The 17,474-nt window shown below is 38.0% G+C and overlaps 1 protein-coding gene across 1 annotated transcript; it reads left to right on the top strand.

The window, feature by feature from the left end:
* The first annotated feature begins 43 nt into the window (after positions 1 to 43).
* CNPPD1 (cyclin Pas1/PHO80 domain containing 1) lies at positions 44 to 14,212 on the top strand. The gene is made up of 8 exons (XM_034433724.3): positions 44 to 1,962; positions 5,563 to 5,665; positions 7,014 to 7,095; positions 8,136 to 8,256; positions 9,533 to 9,661; positions 10,839 to 10,900; positions 11,511 to 11,628; positions 12,590 to 14,212. Exons 1-8 carry the CDS (start codon positions 1,894 to 1,896, stop codon positions 13,172 to 13,174), a joined length of 1,269 nt encoding a protein of 422 aa, XP_034289615.2. The 5' UTR covers positions 44 to 1,893; the 3' UTR covers positions 13,175 to 14,212.
* Positions 14,213 to 17,474: the final 3,262 nt, after the last annotated feature.

Here is a 17,474-nt window from a genome sequence, read left to right as displayed (position 1 = left end):
TTAGAGCGACAGTTCGAATTTTCTGATTGTTTTTCTTTGGACAGTTGTTTCTGCCTCTATTCAGAGAGGAAGTGACAGCTTTTCGGAAGAACCAGGGGAGGCTTCAGAAGAAGGCTGGAAAGCCCATTAATAAAGTCACAGACCGCAGTACTCCAAGAAGTTCCATAGTGTTCAAATTCATTTCCACGGAGACTTTATTATTTTTCTTAAAACATGGTTATATTTCTATTCGCCGCACGCTGCTGACAACCCGTTTATGTGAACGGCACATAAATAATAAAACCAACAAGCTCACAAAACGTGATGCCTACAATTAATGTTAAAATGGCAACAAAGCAAGCTGAAATTTGAGGCATTTAGCGGGGCAGACTGTTACAATGACGGGTGTCTATGGAGATTCTCAGCCATCCAGGTCGTGGTGGTTGTCCCTAAGGTGCTTTCTTAAGAGGCAACTGGACTTTCTGGTTTTTCTTTGAAAACACCGACAAAGAAAAATCAGAAAGTCCAGTTGCTTCTTGAAAAAGCGCCTTTGGGACAATGGCGATGAGTGCACCGTTAAAAGAGGACCAGGTTATGGACAGATCCTCATGGAGAACATCTACATGGTCAATTTGATGGTGTGTAATAATCATAGTTATTATCAGTGTGGCATGAGGCCATGAACGTTTATGCGTATATAGAGCCAAACTCATTTAAAACAGCACAGTGCACCTCCTATCTTGTGGATGGAGAAAAAATGACTCTCTTAATGCCATTTTACCTCTACAGCACAATTGTACCCTTTTCTGTGGATGTTAGGTTTTTTTTCCCCATGAACCATGGAACCAAAGCACATCATGCAGCATTATGTATGGTTTTTCTTTGTTATGTAATCTAACCTATGCGGTGAATGAACCAGACACGAGGCTGTGAATGGAGTCAGACACTTTATGTATTTGCTACTTATGTAGGGAGGCTAAGAAACCAAGTAGCAGATTCTGTAAAAGTTTTTTTCCCTGAGCCATCCGTCTGGTAAACTCACAAGATTCATTTTTCTGGCCATGCACATGTATACATCGGAACTAGACTGTGTTGTTTCTCTGTGTCATATAATATATGTGGGTATATGCATAATTTTGTATCTATTTATTTAGTCATGTTTATGTAGTGTATATTGAAGGTGGTGACCCTTTGACAGCTGTATGCAACGAAATTTTATTTTAATGTATGCCCATTAGTGTACATTCAAAGTTACAATAAAGTTTATCTATCCATCCATCCATCCATCCATCCATCCATCCTCTATCTCTATCTATCTATCTATCTATCTATCTATCTATCTATCTATCTATCTATCTATCTATCTATCTATCTATCTATCTATCTATCTATCTATCGTCTATCATCTATCAATCCATCCATCCTCTATTTATCCATCCATCCATCCATCCATCCATCCATCCATCCATCCAACCATGTCTCCGAATCTGGGGGTAATTCTACGCTGCGCCAAGGATTTTAAAAGAAACCGCTTGGCTTCCCTTTCCAAAGGCAAAATTCGTCCTTCCCTGCATGGTTTACTCGGACCTGAGGTGGAATTATAGCGTCAGTCGCTCCGTAACTCATCCTCCAACCAGCGCGCCCAGCCTTTTATATCTGGCTGCGGCGGCAGAAAGACCGCCTCCTCGCCCGCCCCAGGAACAGGAAGGCGAGAAGCCGCGCCGGGCCTGGGTTCCTTCTTTTCGGAGGCGCAGCTCACCTAAGGAGCTGCCCGATCGCTGGGGAGCTGGGGTCCAGAGACGGGGCGGCGGTCAACCAGATCTTGCAGTGACAGACACCCAGCGCCGCTCCTCTCGAAACAAGGAGTCGCCTCGGAAGCCTCGCCCGGCACCTCTTTAGCTCCCCTCGATCGAGATGGATCTAGACAAGCTTCTTCTGGACGAGGAGGGCGCTTTCTCCCTGAGCGGCTTCCAGGAGTTCACGGTGAGTTGTCTTCGTCGTCGTCACTCCTGTCCAACCCGCCCCTGGCCGGTAACGCTGTTTTTGCTTTGAATGGTCGTGTCGTCTTCCTGTCCAGGATGGTGCCTTTGTTTATTGATCGATAATAGATCTGTGACGCGCCCTTGCTTTTAATTCAGGCGGAAAGATGTGTCAGTTTTTAATTGTTAGAACCGAGACAAAAATCTTTACTGAACTGCTTCAGATCGCGCCGAGATATTACCAGCAAACCCCCTATTTCCTTTCAGCCCACTTGCATTTCTTCCTGCAATAAATATCTATCATTTCTGTATCAGCGATCCATTCCTTTAAAAAATCACATTGAGATGTGAGTTGTAACTTTCCTTATAATTTATGTGCCTGATTACTTCCCTCCTTATTCTGGGGAAATAAGACTGCAAACCCTGATGACAAAAAAAAGAGAGAGCAAAAGAATAAAATATAAATTATATAATCCGACAAAGGTATAACAAGGGCTAAACTCCCAAAAGGTTTAGAAACAAGAGTTATGGAAACAGGCGTTGCCAGTTCTTCAACATCTTCATAGGATCAACTAGATCTAGTCATTTCTGCAGCATGTATAAAGCCTGTCTGTTTATTGCAATTTTGATGGTTTGGATTACTCTAGAAGATGCTATAAATCAAAAGTGCAGAAATTACCTTAATAATGTTTTGTGTTTTCATGAATCAGCACAACACACTATGGAAACTTGTTTCTTTGTGCTTCATTTTCTTAACACTATTGACATTGCATTGCCAGTAAAAAAAGGCATTGATAAGTAGGGAAGGACAAACCTGTGGTTGGAATATCAAACAAAACTGGAGGGAGGTGTTAAGAAAGGGCTGAGCTTAGAGACCTTGCATTGCAGGAAGTGACAAAGGTCTGACCTCCCCAGAATCCCTGAAGCTTTATCTGACTATTCCCAAGGGAATGCAGTCAGTCTGCCTAGATACTTCTAACAGGTGACTAATAATAAAGCTTCTCCTTGAGACTATCCATGAGGGTTCTGGTTGTTTGCACCTGACTGCTCCCCACACTTGAAAGGGCTTATTGGCTTGTTTGCATTTATTAATGTTCTCCTAAGATACAGACTTCCATGCAAAAGAAGTGAAGAGACTTTTTCTTGGGCTTTTGTCATATTTGTTATGACTAAGTCAAACACGGATTTCCCTTTAATTTACATTTAGATTCGGTTAAAATTAATAATATTTATTATGATTATTCTCCGCTCACTAAAAATTATAATTTAATAACTTTTGGGAGACTCCTGTGGCCATATCAAAGCTTTGGAAGATCTTCTAAAACACTGGGAATCTAAGGTCCCAGATAGTGCAATCTTTACTCTAATGCTCATTGGATAAGAATTGTTGGAGATTGGTAAAGTCTAGGAGAGTAGAAAAGGGCTGGCTCAGTAATTTACTGTACCTTCAAAAGTGGAAAAACTGGTTGGAAGCCATGTATTTTTTTACATATGCTTGCTTCTCTAATTCTTTCCATTTTTTAAATTGCTCCGTGCAATAAATAGCAAGTATATTACAACCTTATGTATTTCTAGAGAATCTACAGTAGAATAGAGTGAGGTAGAGATTCCGGTTTGCATGGTAGCTTTGTCTGCATTTGTGGCATGTGCACAAAATATCACAAAACTAACCAATGAGCAGAGAATACTTGAGGCAGACATATGACTAAAGTGTTATTCTTGGTAAATATCTATGGACTTATTGGGTGATGACATAGCATAGGGAGGATTGCAACTTGAAATTTAAAGAGGAAGAAATGATAGTGTGCACTGAAAGAGAAAAAAAGATGGGTGTGTGTGAAACTAAGAAAAAGGGAGAATGTATAATTACAGAATTAACAGATGTCTGACCTTGTCTAGTGGAGTATATACATGGAAGTAGGTATAAGTTTAATTCTCATTGAAAGGACCAAAATGTATGTCAGAAAGTATTCACTGAAGTTCTAAGTTATATTGGATGTGAAGGTATTGTGAAGGTTGCCCTATCAAGCCTGTTGCTGCCACAAGGTACTCCAGTTTTTCAGCTGCATGTCATGTTAACTGCAAATATTTTGAATACGCATCTTGATCTCAAACTTGAAATATGCTTCTCCCTAAGCCTTTCTTTTTGGAGGAAAAATCTTTTGATCTTTGATCCAAACTTTAGAAAAACAGAGAAAAGAGAGCTTCCCTCAAAACGAGAGGCCAAGTTGAGAACCAAGGCTAAAGAGAGTACCCACAAAAATAATTTAATTAGAATTAGAAAGTGTGCATCCACAAATAGTTTTGCTGTTGCATTAGGCTGAGAGAAAAGTCAAGGCCAAGATATTTGTAATTGAGTAGAATTCATGAGATTCTAAAAGTAATAATTCTTATGTTGCTATTTATTTTGGTTTTATTATATAGTGATTTTGTGTTTTACTGCTGTAAACCATCGTGTGGTGGTAGGTAAATTTCATAAACAAATCAACCAGCCAGCTATACAATAGTGGGATTTGTTTAATTTTAGCTTTACCTATGAAGCCAACTGTTGTGGTCTGTGATCTCTGAATTATCAATTATTGTAGTGTAGTATATATACCCAGCAGTGGTGAAATCTGAACCGGTTTGCCACTGGTTCGCTGCACCTAATGCACGCTGTGTGTGCACGCATGCCAAGTGTGCAAAACACATGCTGCACACGCATGCACATTGCGTGCAAAACACATGCATGTGCTTATGCAGTACACGCCAAACCTGTGCTTTACGCAGAAAAAGGAAGCTTGGGAAGGTAAGTAGCACAGCCAGGGGGGGAACAACTGCTGTGCGATTTAGATTCACCAGAAAGCAGGATTTCCTGCTTTCTAGAGATTTTAAATCGCGCGGCACAGCTGATCATCGGAAATACCGATTCAGAGGAACCGGTAGCTTTTTTTTTACTACCGGTTCACCCGGGGGTGTTAAAATACAAGTTTTATTCAGGTTTGGAGAAAATTTTTATTATACTGTTTTCACTGTTAAATTTGTTAATGTTAAGTAACTGTATGCTAATAAAGTCACTAGAACTACAGCATATAAATGTACTATAATAAATGTTGACCTAATAAAGGGTTAAAAAACTATGACTTAATGCAATAGGTAAGCCAGGCTGAGGAATATATAGGAAAAGGATAAAGGAAAAAAGCAACTTTGCATAATGGTTTGGGTTTAATGGATTATTAATTAGATTAGAGATACCACATGATGCAAGGGATATATGAAAGTTTTGGAAATTGCCCCTTGGAGGTTTGAAAAGACCCTTAAGGTATAATTTTACATACTTCAGTGTTTGTTTATTTATTATCCCGCCTTCTATTATTTTTATAAACAATTCAAGGTGGGGAAAATATCTAATACTCCTTCCTCCTCCTATTTTCCCCTGTGAAGTGATGTAGATCTAGTCAGATCTTTCTTAAGAACAAGTCAGAAGATAAAGTTGCTTCAAATATTCCTATAGGTACTTAGGACAAGTTTATGTATTGAAATGTAATCTTCAGTTGTCTGTGATTGGCATGGGGAGAAAGATGGTGTGTTTGTGTACTACAGTGTTATCGATTTCTTTTTTTAGTTCCTTCCCAAGCACCAGCAGTTGAGTGATCGTGTACGTAAGCGACTTTACTATGGCTGGGATAAAGACAGTGCCCTTGATAATCTCTCAAGTCCAGTTGCAGGTGAGTTTCATTTGGAAATTTTGTATTTGGCCTTAGGGAGGGTTTAAGAGAGGAAAAAACGATATGATGGAGAAAATTACAAGCTATTGAAAATTGGACCAAGGCTTATCTTCGCGTATATACTGAGTTGGCTATATAATCAATTCTGCCAAATTCTACCTTGGCTTTAAAAGAGTTCATGAATTTTCATCCTGCTTTGCTCATTTAGCATTACTGGACTAATTAAACATCTGAGAAAGGAGTTGAGTATATAAGAATACTCTGAATTATGTTGTGAATATACAATACTTCACAGCTAGGCCCAAGCACTTGATAGAAAGTGGGAAAGTGTTCAAGAAAAAAGACCAGTGGTTTTTCCCATAAGATTTTCATTTTAAATAAAGTATAGGGTGAGGTGTGGGCAGTGGGTATAGATAAGAGAGATGAAACGAAGAACAGAATAATAGCACTCTCCTTTTTTCTCCATTTAGAAATTAATCATGAGTTGCCCATTTCTAAGAACTAAATGAATGAAAGGATAAAGAAGAACAATCAAAGTCTAGTCTGTCCCAGCAGAGTATATTACTCTATTATTTCATTTAAACATATAACAATCACATTTATTCTCATATGTAATTCCCCAAATATATGCCTTTTCCTATAATTTATATGAATTACGGTATTTCTAAATGATATTCAGTAAACTAAATCTTTATCTTTGTTGTGACAGAATCTATTGAAGCAGATCCTGTTGTTTAGCTTGACAATAAATTTATAATTTTGTTTACATTCCTAATTTAAGCCAATAGGTAGCTTTCCAGCTTCTAACCAAGGTTCCTGAGCTATACTGAAATTAGGGAAAATGTTCAACAGAAACAAAACAACTACATCTTTGTTTGATGTTATTATTGATTTTATTGTAATAAATCTTGCTAAAGAGAATTTGCTGAGATTGGGATATTTTTAGGCCAGACGACTATTAAACTTTTAACAACAGACCTGGTACAAATCTGATTAATTATAGGGAAATCAGATGGGGAAATTTGTTTTGTAATATTTTGGGTGTGAAATTTTGCAAACCATTGCCTCCCCCCCTTTTTTTTTTCCAGGTGAGAAACTGCTACTCTGAGCATGAGACAGGCTGTTTTGTATTCGTTCTCAGCATTTGTGATTTCTCGATCTTGAACAATTATTTTAATCAAGTTGGGCTACACAGAGAGAAACAGAGACAGAGACAAAGAGAAAACAGTCCCAGAAATGGATGTTAGGTTATGTTATGTTACAGAAAAATTTGAGCAAGGAATTTCCTCAGCTTAAGAAGAAGGCTCTCTCTACGTTGCATTGATGCCAGCTATTTTTTATGTTCTAGATATTGCTGTTGAATTACTTCAGAAAGCTGCTCCTAGTCCAATTAGGAGACTTCAAAAGAAATACGTTTCTCATGTCTCCCGGTATGACCCAATTCTCCTTCTCCATTTTTGAACCAATCTTTTCTCTGCATTCATATTTATTGTTGTACCTTTTTACATTTGTTTTGAATAAATACTGCTGTGGAAGAAGATACTTTCTGGTTGTGGGAAAAGAATGGCTAGAAAGGAAGGCTTATTTTTTATTTTATTTATTAGATTTTTATTCCAACTTTATTACTTGATAAGTAACTCACGGCAACAAACATATGTATACTTCTTCCTCCTCCTATTTTCCCCACAAAACCAACCCTGTGAGGTGAGTTTGGCTGAGAGAGCATCACAGGCCTAAAGTCACCCAGCCAGCTTTTGTGCCTACAGTGAGACTAGAACTCAGAGTCTCCTGGTTTCTATGCCACCATCTTAACCACTACACCAAACTGGCACTGTTGTACGATAGCTACTTATAATTGTGAATAATTATTTTATAATTATAATTAAGGATTAATTAAGAATAAGAATAATTTTATAATTAAGAATTAATATAATTAAAATTACTATAGGAGAGTTCTTTCTAAAAAATTCTGCTTGAAAAAAAAAAAAGTTAACAAGATCAGAAGGTAAAAAGTTGACCTTGACAACAGGTTTTTACTGAGAGATGATGGAAAAAATGCTGCTATAAATCCTAAGAATCCTATTTTTCGTGTTGCTCTTGGGACCTCCAAAAGAGCAAACTATTTTTTTTATATTTGCTGCAACATCTTGCAGATACTTGTTTAAATCATAAGAGGAAGCATGTTGGTTCAGAATAGAGAACCCTTCTGTTCCCACGGTGGCCAGTCATAGAAAAGCAGTAAACAAAATGTGATCAGGATAGTGTTTCTCATTTTTTTTAAATCCCAGTCAGGAAGGTTTCCACTTCTCCCTGTCAGCATTCAAGAATAGAGCTTGTAAATACACAATAGCTATGTTGTAGAATATATCACGAGTTTAATAATGCTTGGTTGTGCAGCTAAAACGGCCTCAAGAAAGGTCTCTTATTTGAGTTCTATGGGATGAGATTTTCAATATGCTGCTTCTTTTAGGGAGGCTTGTATTTCTCCCTGCTCCATGATGTTGGCCTTGGTTTACATTGAGCGACTTCGGCACCGTAATCCTGAATACCTACAGCAGATCTCATCCTCTGACCTTTTCTTGATTTCCATGGTGAGTAATTGGGTTGGGATGGAAGCAGGCAAAGCAGAATGCTTATGTGTGAGAGAGCACGTGTTTGTTTATATAGCTATCCACACGTTTAATCATCTTAGAAAATAGATTTACATGTACTTTATAATGAGTCTTTCCCCAAGAAGTATACAACTGTAACGACCTGAAGAAAATGTTCAGGATCTTTTGTCTGTACTACAAGCTGTCTTGATTCTTCCAGACTCCGTCATTTCACAACATTGTCACCATGAAGATATGATGGCCCAGTTGATAAAGATATGATGTTTTTGAAAAGTCTGAAAACTTGTATTGGGTCCTGAACTAGTGTATTGATGGAAAATATTGAAGTTTAAAGTACTATAGGATGATTTTTAAGCATTACTGAATTTATTGTGATATCTACTGAACAACATTTCTCTTGATATATACACTTTAAATCAGTTGGAGCTATGTATCTAGTTTTAAACATTGTTCTTTCCCCCTCATGTTTAACCATCATTGTTCCACTTCCATGTTTTCTCGTTTTATAATGCATTCCAGATGTCCTGTCATAGGCTTTCTGTCACCTTCCCCATAATCTTTCTAGCTTCAGGTCAATCACAGTTTATCTGTATACTTACTGATACTTAGTTTTGTGAATTGATCTCTCTCACCTAACCTTTGGCATTGAATTTTTCACACTGGTATCTATACTTTCACTTCTCAAAGTATATGAGAATTTGGAAGTTGAGGATTGGGATTTTCTTCCAAGTTTAGAAATAGGGGAAATTGCCATTTTTTTATCCCATTCCTATACTAAAACAAACCACAGTGATAGTGTTTTAATCAGGGTGGATAAAAATCAATGATTTTTTTAAAAAAATCAAAAAAATCAGATTTTTTAAATTTAAATCGGATTTTTTTGATTTAAATCGATTTTTTTGATTTTTATCAAATTTATTTTAATAAAAAACTTTTGGGGTAAAAATCTATCGTAAGATAGTTTTCTATTTAAGATACATAAATAATTTAGTTCATTCAGCATGAAATGGAGCTTAGTTATGTAGCATGAGGCTGTATATTCTGCAACACTGGGACTATCGGTGAGTCAAAAGTGGGTCAAAGGAGTAGCAGAGATGACAGTTGCTCTTTAAAAATTATGATTTAAATCGAGTTTATTTAAATCAAGCCTTTTTACTAGTGATTTAAATCATGATTTAAATTGTGATTTAAATCAACTCGATTTAAATCAAATCCACCCTGGTTTTAATATAGCCTCTCCTCCTGTTGCTTTCAGATGGTTGCCAGCAAGTACCTTTATGATGAAGGAGAAGAGGAAGAGGTATTCAATGATGAATGGGGCACTGCAGGAAAGGTGGACGTACAGACTATGAACATGCTGGAGATGAATTTCCTCCGGGCCATTGTAAGACTTTTAAAGATACGTTATGTGAAGGAGATGCACAAATCTTCATTATTTTTAACCAAAGTTTGTTTGTTTGTTTGTTTATTATTTTATTTGTCAAGCATATATAAGATAACAGATAAAAGTAGAAACATAATTTGAATACATGAAAAGGATACCAGTAAAAAGGAACATTAGGACAGGGACGGTAGGCATGTTGGTACGCTTATGCACACCCCTTACAGACCTCTTAGTAATGGAGTGAGGTCAACAGTAGACAGTCTAAGGTTAAAGTTTTTGGGGTTTAGGGAAGAAACCACAGAGTCAGGTATTACATTCCAGACATTGACCACTCTGTTGCTGAAGTCATATTTAGTGGGCTAAAAGGACATGAGAAGATGTATGCACTTTAAGAGTGGCAAAGCTATAGGAGTTTTAAATGCAATTATAATGAAGATTGAATAAAAGATAGCACTAGCACTTAAATTTATATACTGCTTCACAGTGCTTTACAGCCCTCTCTAAGCAGTTTACAGAGTCAGCATATTGCTCCCAACAATCTGGGTCCTCATTTTATCAATCTCAGAAGGATGGAAGGCTGAGTCAACCTTGAGCCAGGTGAGATTTGAACTGCCAAAATGCAGGCAGCCAGCTGTCAGCAGAAGTAGCCTGCAATACTATACTCTAACCACTGTGCCACCATGGCTCTTGTTGGGTGTTATGTTGTTAAAATGCAAAATAATATACATTTCACTTAGTACTGTAATGCATAAGTAAATTCAGAGCAATAGATTCATTAATGAATGGAACACCAAACACTTGCAACAACAACAATAACAACAATCCAAAGAGATAACACTAATTGTCAAGCAGACAGTATTGTTTTATCCAGATGTCCGCAAAGCTTAAGCAGTTTCTCTTCCACTTGAAATAGAAGGACATTCAATGAGTAGATCCTCACACCAGCTGCAGTGGAAAATTTGTTGAAGATAAATAAGTGAGAAATAAAAGCACTACCTATGGCTGTTAGGAGGCACTGCCCAAACTGAATATGGGGAACATTTTTACATTTAAATGTAGTTAGCATGGAGCATTATTCAATCTTTCCCTTCTTATATTTCATGCACTGTTCATATAAAAAGGGAGATAGGAAAACAATTCTATCTCACTGTTTCAATCATTCTTTCCTTATCTACAGGACTGGAGTCTTTTTACAGACCCCAAGGAGTTTTTTGAAATGCTCAGCTGGCTGGAAGGACGGTAGGTGCTTTTGATCAAGATGCTAACACATTTCTAGAACTGGCATAAAAGGAGTTCTTTGAGTGGGCTGGGAAAACAATTACTTTGTATTCTAAATGGACTGAATATGATCATAAAGTGACTTTATGTTCTGCTGTATCTATAGCTAGACTGCCTTGATGAACCATTGTTCAGCCTGTCTTCTGTCTTCCCACATGTGACTGTACAATGTATCAGAATGTACAGTGTATATTTTTGCTGAATTTTGGAAACAGAATGTGTTTTGTTCTAAAACTGGAAGTACTATCCACGTGAATTAGTCAGCTTTAAAAATCCTCTCCAAAGAAGACTCCTTTTATTCTTCACGTTTCACTGGAATGTGTGTGTGTGAGAGAGAGAGAGAGAGAACTGAAGAGTGTTATCTTACTGTCGCCATAAATTGATTAGATCTGTTGCTAAACTTATCAGTGCTACAGTAGCAGTGTATCAATTCCTGGAGTGACAAATATAGCAGCATGGATATTTCTGTCACTGTAATACAACAAGGAAGTGGTTTGTTTGTATAGGTCTGATGACACCAGAAATGGGGATGTTCTTGAGTAAAGGCTCTGCGATTTTTTTGTTCCTACAGTGTGGCTGAGAAGCAGGGTGTTAGACGTGGCTGGTTCACCTACACTGATCTGTGTGTTCTACTGGAACAAACTTTGTGGCAGCAGGCTTTCAGTCAATTCTACCAGCAGGTAGCCAAGGTAGGAACCAAATTGCCTAAAGTGAGAAAAGGGAGTAACAAGAAGAACAAGGGATTGTAAATGAGATAGGTAAAAATAGGGACAGGTCAATAGGCTATTTAGGGTACAGTATGAAAATGAGAGAGAGATCCTGATTCTGAGATCCCTCGTATGTCTACTTGGGATAAAAATGATAGGATGCTAGTTTTGTTAGCTGCTTAACTGCCCAAAGGAAAGAAAACAAAGAGAAACTGTGAATTGATATTAATTGTGGAGGTGGAGATGGGAGTGTCAGAGAGACAGCAACCTCACCAATAACCTTCTGCTAATTAAAGTTCTGTGACTGTCTGCGCCCTGCAAGGGCAAACTTCCTTGTATTTTCTTTGAATAGCTATTATATTCTTTCAAATGTCACATGTGCTGACTGGTCCAAAGAAGCCGGGTATCCCAGTCCTGATTTCTACTACTGGTAGATAGAATTTGATAATCCTCTGTCTTATTTCATCTGTGATTTTACTAACTTTCTACACCATTTTTCAATTTAGAACCCCTTAAAGTGGTGGCTTAATGCAGACAGATAAAAAAAGCTAAACACTTATAAAGCAACAAAATTCACAGTAGAGTGGTCAAAACATGAAGATTTGTTCAACCAAGATTTATTAAATAAGACACAAATGACTATCCACGTACCCTCAAAGTCAAACCAAATATACCGCATTATGGTTTAGCATGATATTTGTGAACTCTGCAATAAATTCTCCGAAACTAGTATATCTAGCAGCATTTGTCTGATTTGACCTTGCTAGATAATGGAAGTTTTTTCCTTTATCGGTTTACAAATTCCTAGTCTTCTGCATTTGAAAGGGAGTGGGATATGTAATTGGAGTTCTTTGTGGACAATATATTCTGATCCAGTGGATTGCTCCAATTCTAAGACTAAAAACAGTGCATAATCTGGTTTCTTTTTTTCCCCCTTCTACAGCTAGCCTGCATTCTTGGTGTGGTGTATCTGACAGGTGTTGCTGCTTTATTTGCTTCAGCCGCAGTGATGCATCACACTATCCATGTGAAAAGGTCTGGTCCTACGGCTGTAACCAGCACCAGAGATGCTCTGGTTTCATGTCTGCCTTTTTCCTCTTCAGCCCAGAATATGGATTGCAAACAAGAGCCACCATATTGTCCTTCGTGGCCCAGAGTGGAGAATCAAACCTTTCAAGGTGAAAAGCAGCAAAGAGGAATCAGTGGGGTTTTAGTTACAGCGCTGTATCTCTGGGGCAGAGTCGTTAAGGCATTATCTTATTCACCAGCCCCCATCAGCTCTTCACTTTGTCCACATTGCCATCAGCCCACTTCCTGCATGGCAGCCAACCGCACAGCTTGCACCCATTTTGCTCAACAGTCAACTCGCTTTGGACTTCCCTGTTGCTCCAGCAGCTCGTGGTGGGACAGACCCCTTCGTTTGTCTCCTAATTGCAAAGACTGGCCGGAACCTCTAGCATTGCAGCAGTGTCCTTGGCAGGCTTCCTTAGAGCTTGGAAGGTTCAAAACTTTTATGTTTCCTAGTTAAGGTTGGAAAGAAGGACATAGTTTAGATGCAGGGGGTGAACACCTTGATAAGAAATGCTTTGGTGCATCAGAATCATGGGACACAAGGCAGGAAAGGCCAGAGATGGAAACGAAGCACTTGGTACACTGTATTGCAGCAGATATTAACTCACTCACCTTTTAAAATTTGAATCTTTTTCTTCCCCCAAATTGACAGTGATGCTTAAAAAGCTTTAAGGAGTTTATTGGAAGAATGCATCTCGTCTGAAGTGTTGAGACTGGGACAGGGAGCGCAAAGTCTAATAAACACTTCTTCCATTTCATATAAGCCAGTTACTTGCACTGGAGGCTGGTGTGAGTCCTTCTTTGCTGAATTGGGTGAGGACACTAATATCAGGACTGCTTGCATCAGGCACCATGGATCCTCCCAGCTTAGCTGTACTTGTGGAGCAATTTGCTAGGTAGACTTCTTGTAAGTTCTATGGGGATCTCGCTACCATGGTGGCGAATAGCAGCAGCTCTACACAATTTAGGTTAGCAGTGATTGTTACATAATTAAGTATGTAAAGTCATTACTCGTGTTCTCTGCCTGTGTCTTACCTGTTGTTTTCCTAAAAGCCATGCACGTCTTGCCTGGGATTCTCTTGTGCTGTTACATGGGGATGAAGGTAGGGTGGGATGCCACTTACTGAGGGAAGACTCGGTACTATTAATTAGGGTATGGAAGATTAAGGATAGTTTGGAATTCTTGGTCTTATTTATGAGTGCATGACTGCCTCCTTTCATTTTTTGTGACAGAAGCGGGTAGAAGGGTGGCAGCTTTTTCTTACATCTGCCTTTTGTAAGCAGATTGCCTCCAGATAGGTTGGATTACTGCTTTCTGTGATCCCCAGTTAGCATGGCCAATGGCTGGGGGGAGTAATAATTCAAACTCTCTGGAGGATACCTAAATAAGAAAGGCTGTCCTACTCCAATTTCTTCCAACACTTTTCTGCTGTAGTTTTCCACTGTAATTTGTAGATGGGATCTCTTCTAATAAAGGTATTTGTGTGTTCCTGTCTCTTTTTTTGTTTGTTTGTTTGTTTCACGATACCAAACCTTCATCCAGTACCATCAGCTGCTTTCTCTTCTTTCTGGGAGCTTAAGGCAGTGTTTCTCAACTTTGGCAACTTTAAGATGGGTGGAGATCAACTCTCAGAATTCCCCAGCCAGCCAATTCTTGGAATTGAAGTTGTCAAAGTTGAGAAAACACTGCTCTAAATGGTATGTATGGCTCAGAGATATTACTACTGAACATTATGTTTTTGGGGATCTTACATTTTATTTTACACTACTTCCCATAATGTCTAGCCCACTAAAAGTAGCAGAATAGTGTAGCTGATATTCTCACCCTGTTCTATTTTGTGTATAGACACATCTATACTCAAATATTCAGAAGTAACGTAGCCTTATGGATCTGTGCCTCAGAGCTGCTCAAAGATATAGTGTGATTTGCTTAACTCCCCTAATATTCCGGACATATATATTGTGCAGAAAATGCTTCTGCAAATTCTTAACATACATATATAGTCCTAGAAGACCTTGGGCCACTTTCTTTCTTTCTTAGCCCTAGGAAAGAGGCAATGGCAAACCACTTCTAAAATTTGGCAAGAAAACTGGAGGGACTTTTCCACGCACCTGCCAAGGGTCAAAACTGACTGAAACACACACATACACACACACACACAAATGAATCTTCTATAAAGCCATGGATGAGACGTTTGTGTCTGATGGAGAACCATTTATTATTCTTTGAACTAGATTAAAAAATATCAAGAAAGAACATTACAGTATAATTTTTATTGCACTAATGCATTTTGAGGAAGTATTAGAACATTTATACTACTCCTCTGGAGACTGGGCTTTCTATGTGATATAGAATATATGGCTGTGTAGAGTCACAGTTAGAATGTAAGAAAAGAACAAAGTCCTAAGGTAAAATTTTGAATCAACTTGAGAAGAGCAATTGTGCAAGCTTGTTTGAGAAGGACATACCAGCACTGGAAAGACATTCTGTTAAATAGCTATCCACCACACCTCATTTGACAGAAGCAACTAGAGAATGCCATCATACAGGAATATAGAGGGTAGATGATCTTTCAAGTTAAATAGGCTTCTACAGATGAGCAATTTCAATTGCACTTGGAAAAGCTAGTGAAAATAGAAAGGTACTAATACAACAAAGTCATAACATATTTCTAGTTAGCTATTGATTTTTATTATTTATTAAACAAATTTATATAACCATACATAGGTGGCTGAGGGCACCTTATATATTTTTAAAAATCTACCATATAATAAAAATCAATTAAAAAACTACTCCATCTACCCATGGCAGAAACAACACAATGAAGTTGGCCACTTGATTGGCTCTGTCTCCATTTGTGTACCTAGGCCTGCTGAGAAAATGGGTGAGTATTTACAGTAAGGCTGCATTTCACCATGTATGGGTATCGTATCATGTCAGCACCATCCAATAAACCATGAGCTTACTCAGGTCAAATCTAAAGGTCTCCTGGATCCCAGAGCACTACCTGCCACTCAATTAAAATTTATTTAGTTGGAGGAATAGATCTAGCTCTAACAGGCTGAACTTTGGTTAGGCAGAGTGCGCACTCACATTTTATTCAAAAGGTTCACAGCAAACAGCAATGATGTCAAAATTACATATGCATGATGATGCAAATGTTACTGTCATGTTTGCAGCCCAACATTTGACATAAGCTGCATTTTCCAATTCACTATTTGGCTACAGATGTCCATGTTTGTATTGGGCAATGCAGTGCAGTAGAGTATTTACTATCCAGGTTCTTTACTGTACCAGACACAATTTAGAACACTACTTAGGTTTTATCTGTCAATGTTTGTCTATTCAATTTAAATTCGCCTTGAATATTCAACAGCTCAAATACCAAATAAATAATACAAGTTAAGATTATTAACAATAAAAGGCTGACAATGGGTGTATACCTTGCTTGATGGGAAGGAGGGAGGAGAATGTAATTTTTTAAGGAATGTTTGAAAGCAATGCATAAAAAAATCCTTGCAGGTTCAATGAACTACTGAAGTTCAATGAACTATTGAAATATCAGGGATGGGAGGAATTTTCTGGAGATGGATCTGCAGATTTTAATATTTGGATAGATTTGTAAGGAGAGAGGTGATTTCTCAGACAGCCAGACCCTCAACCACGTAGGACTTCAAAAAATTAACAATTTAATTTTTATGTGAAAAAGAATAGGTAAAATGTGTGGATCTTTTAATACAGGCATCATAAGATCCCGTGCACCAGTTAGCAGTATACAGTAGATGCCCTATTTCCCACCATTTGCAACTTTGTGCATACATAACAAATAATCCCATGCGGAATATCTTGCAGTAATCAAAGTGAAATGTACAGTAACTAAGGCATGGAGGATAACAACTATACTATTGCTAAATCCAACTTTTTCTCTAGTGCTGGATTTTTCTTTGTTTTATTGTATGTTGGTCTTTTTAAAAAAATATGTTTGACTTTGGGTAAAACAAACAGACACCCTCTAGAGTCTCCTGGATTATATATGAATATCGAAAATATATATAAAATGCAGCCCTAGTCTGCAAAGTTGCACATATGATACAGTCACCAGCAATGCAGCTATCACATCACACCAAGGCTGATTATGTTAAAAGCATGGAAAGGGGACTGCAGGCCTGAAGGAGGAAATATACATTTGAATAATTAAATAATTCAAATTAAATAATTAAGAGTTTCTGATTTGGTCTGAAGATCAGATCCTCAGGTCTTGCTCATTTCTTTAATCCTACTGTACTACCAGTCCAGGAAAGTTGGTAATGTCCACAGAAATGCCAGTTATGTAAATGCAGCTATTTTTCACCCAGATAATTCTTGTTTTCTCTCCACTTCCATTAAGCCTTAGCTCAACATAAATGATGAATCAACAATGAACACACATTAACTTATGAACTGCATATGTTAACATGGTTCCTATTTTAGAACAGTGAGCAAATATCCAAAAATGTTTCTCTCCTTTGCTTCTCCTTTCAGCCCGGCTCATTCATGTCTTACCCTCCCAATGCAGGGTAAGTAACAGGCCTGTTACTTGGCAAACCAAGTTAATAGCTAATGGACTGAAGAATTGTGGCCTGGAAGGGCCAAAGGTGGAAGTTCAGACCCAAATAGCCAATAAAATGAACAACAAAAGGAAAGGGAGGAGTTGGAAAGAATCTCTCCTGTTGCTAGGTCACTTTTCAGACAGGAGTGCAACATTAAGGGAAAGGAA

This window comes from Pantherophis guttatus, chromosome 1 (assembly GCF_059756535.1).
Source record: "Pantherophis guttatus breed Tessera chromosome 1, ASM5975653v1, whole genome shotgun sequence".
Taxonomy (NCBI): domain Eukaryota; kingdom Metazoa; phylum Chordata; class Lepidosauria; order Squamata; family Colubridae; genus Pantherophis; species Pantherophis guttatus.
This window is presented reverse-complemented; position numbering and strand designations above follow the sequence as displayed.

Bases quoted from the DNA above. Each gene is read 5' to 3' on its own strand.
- CNPPD1 (XM_034433724.3), top strand. From the start codon at position 1,894: ATGGATCTAGACAAGCTTCTTCTGGACGAGGAGGGCGCTTTCTCCCTG. The intron at 7,096-8,135 runs GTATGACCCAAT...TGCTTCTTTTAG, and splicing joins TACGTTTCTCATGTCTCCCG to GGAGGCTTGTATTTCTCCCT. The intron at 11,629-12,589 runs GTAGGAACCAAA...CCCCTTCTACAG, and splicing joins TCTACCAGCAGGTAGCCAAG to CTAGCCTGCATTCTTGGTGT.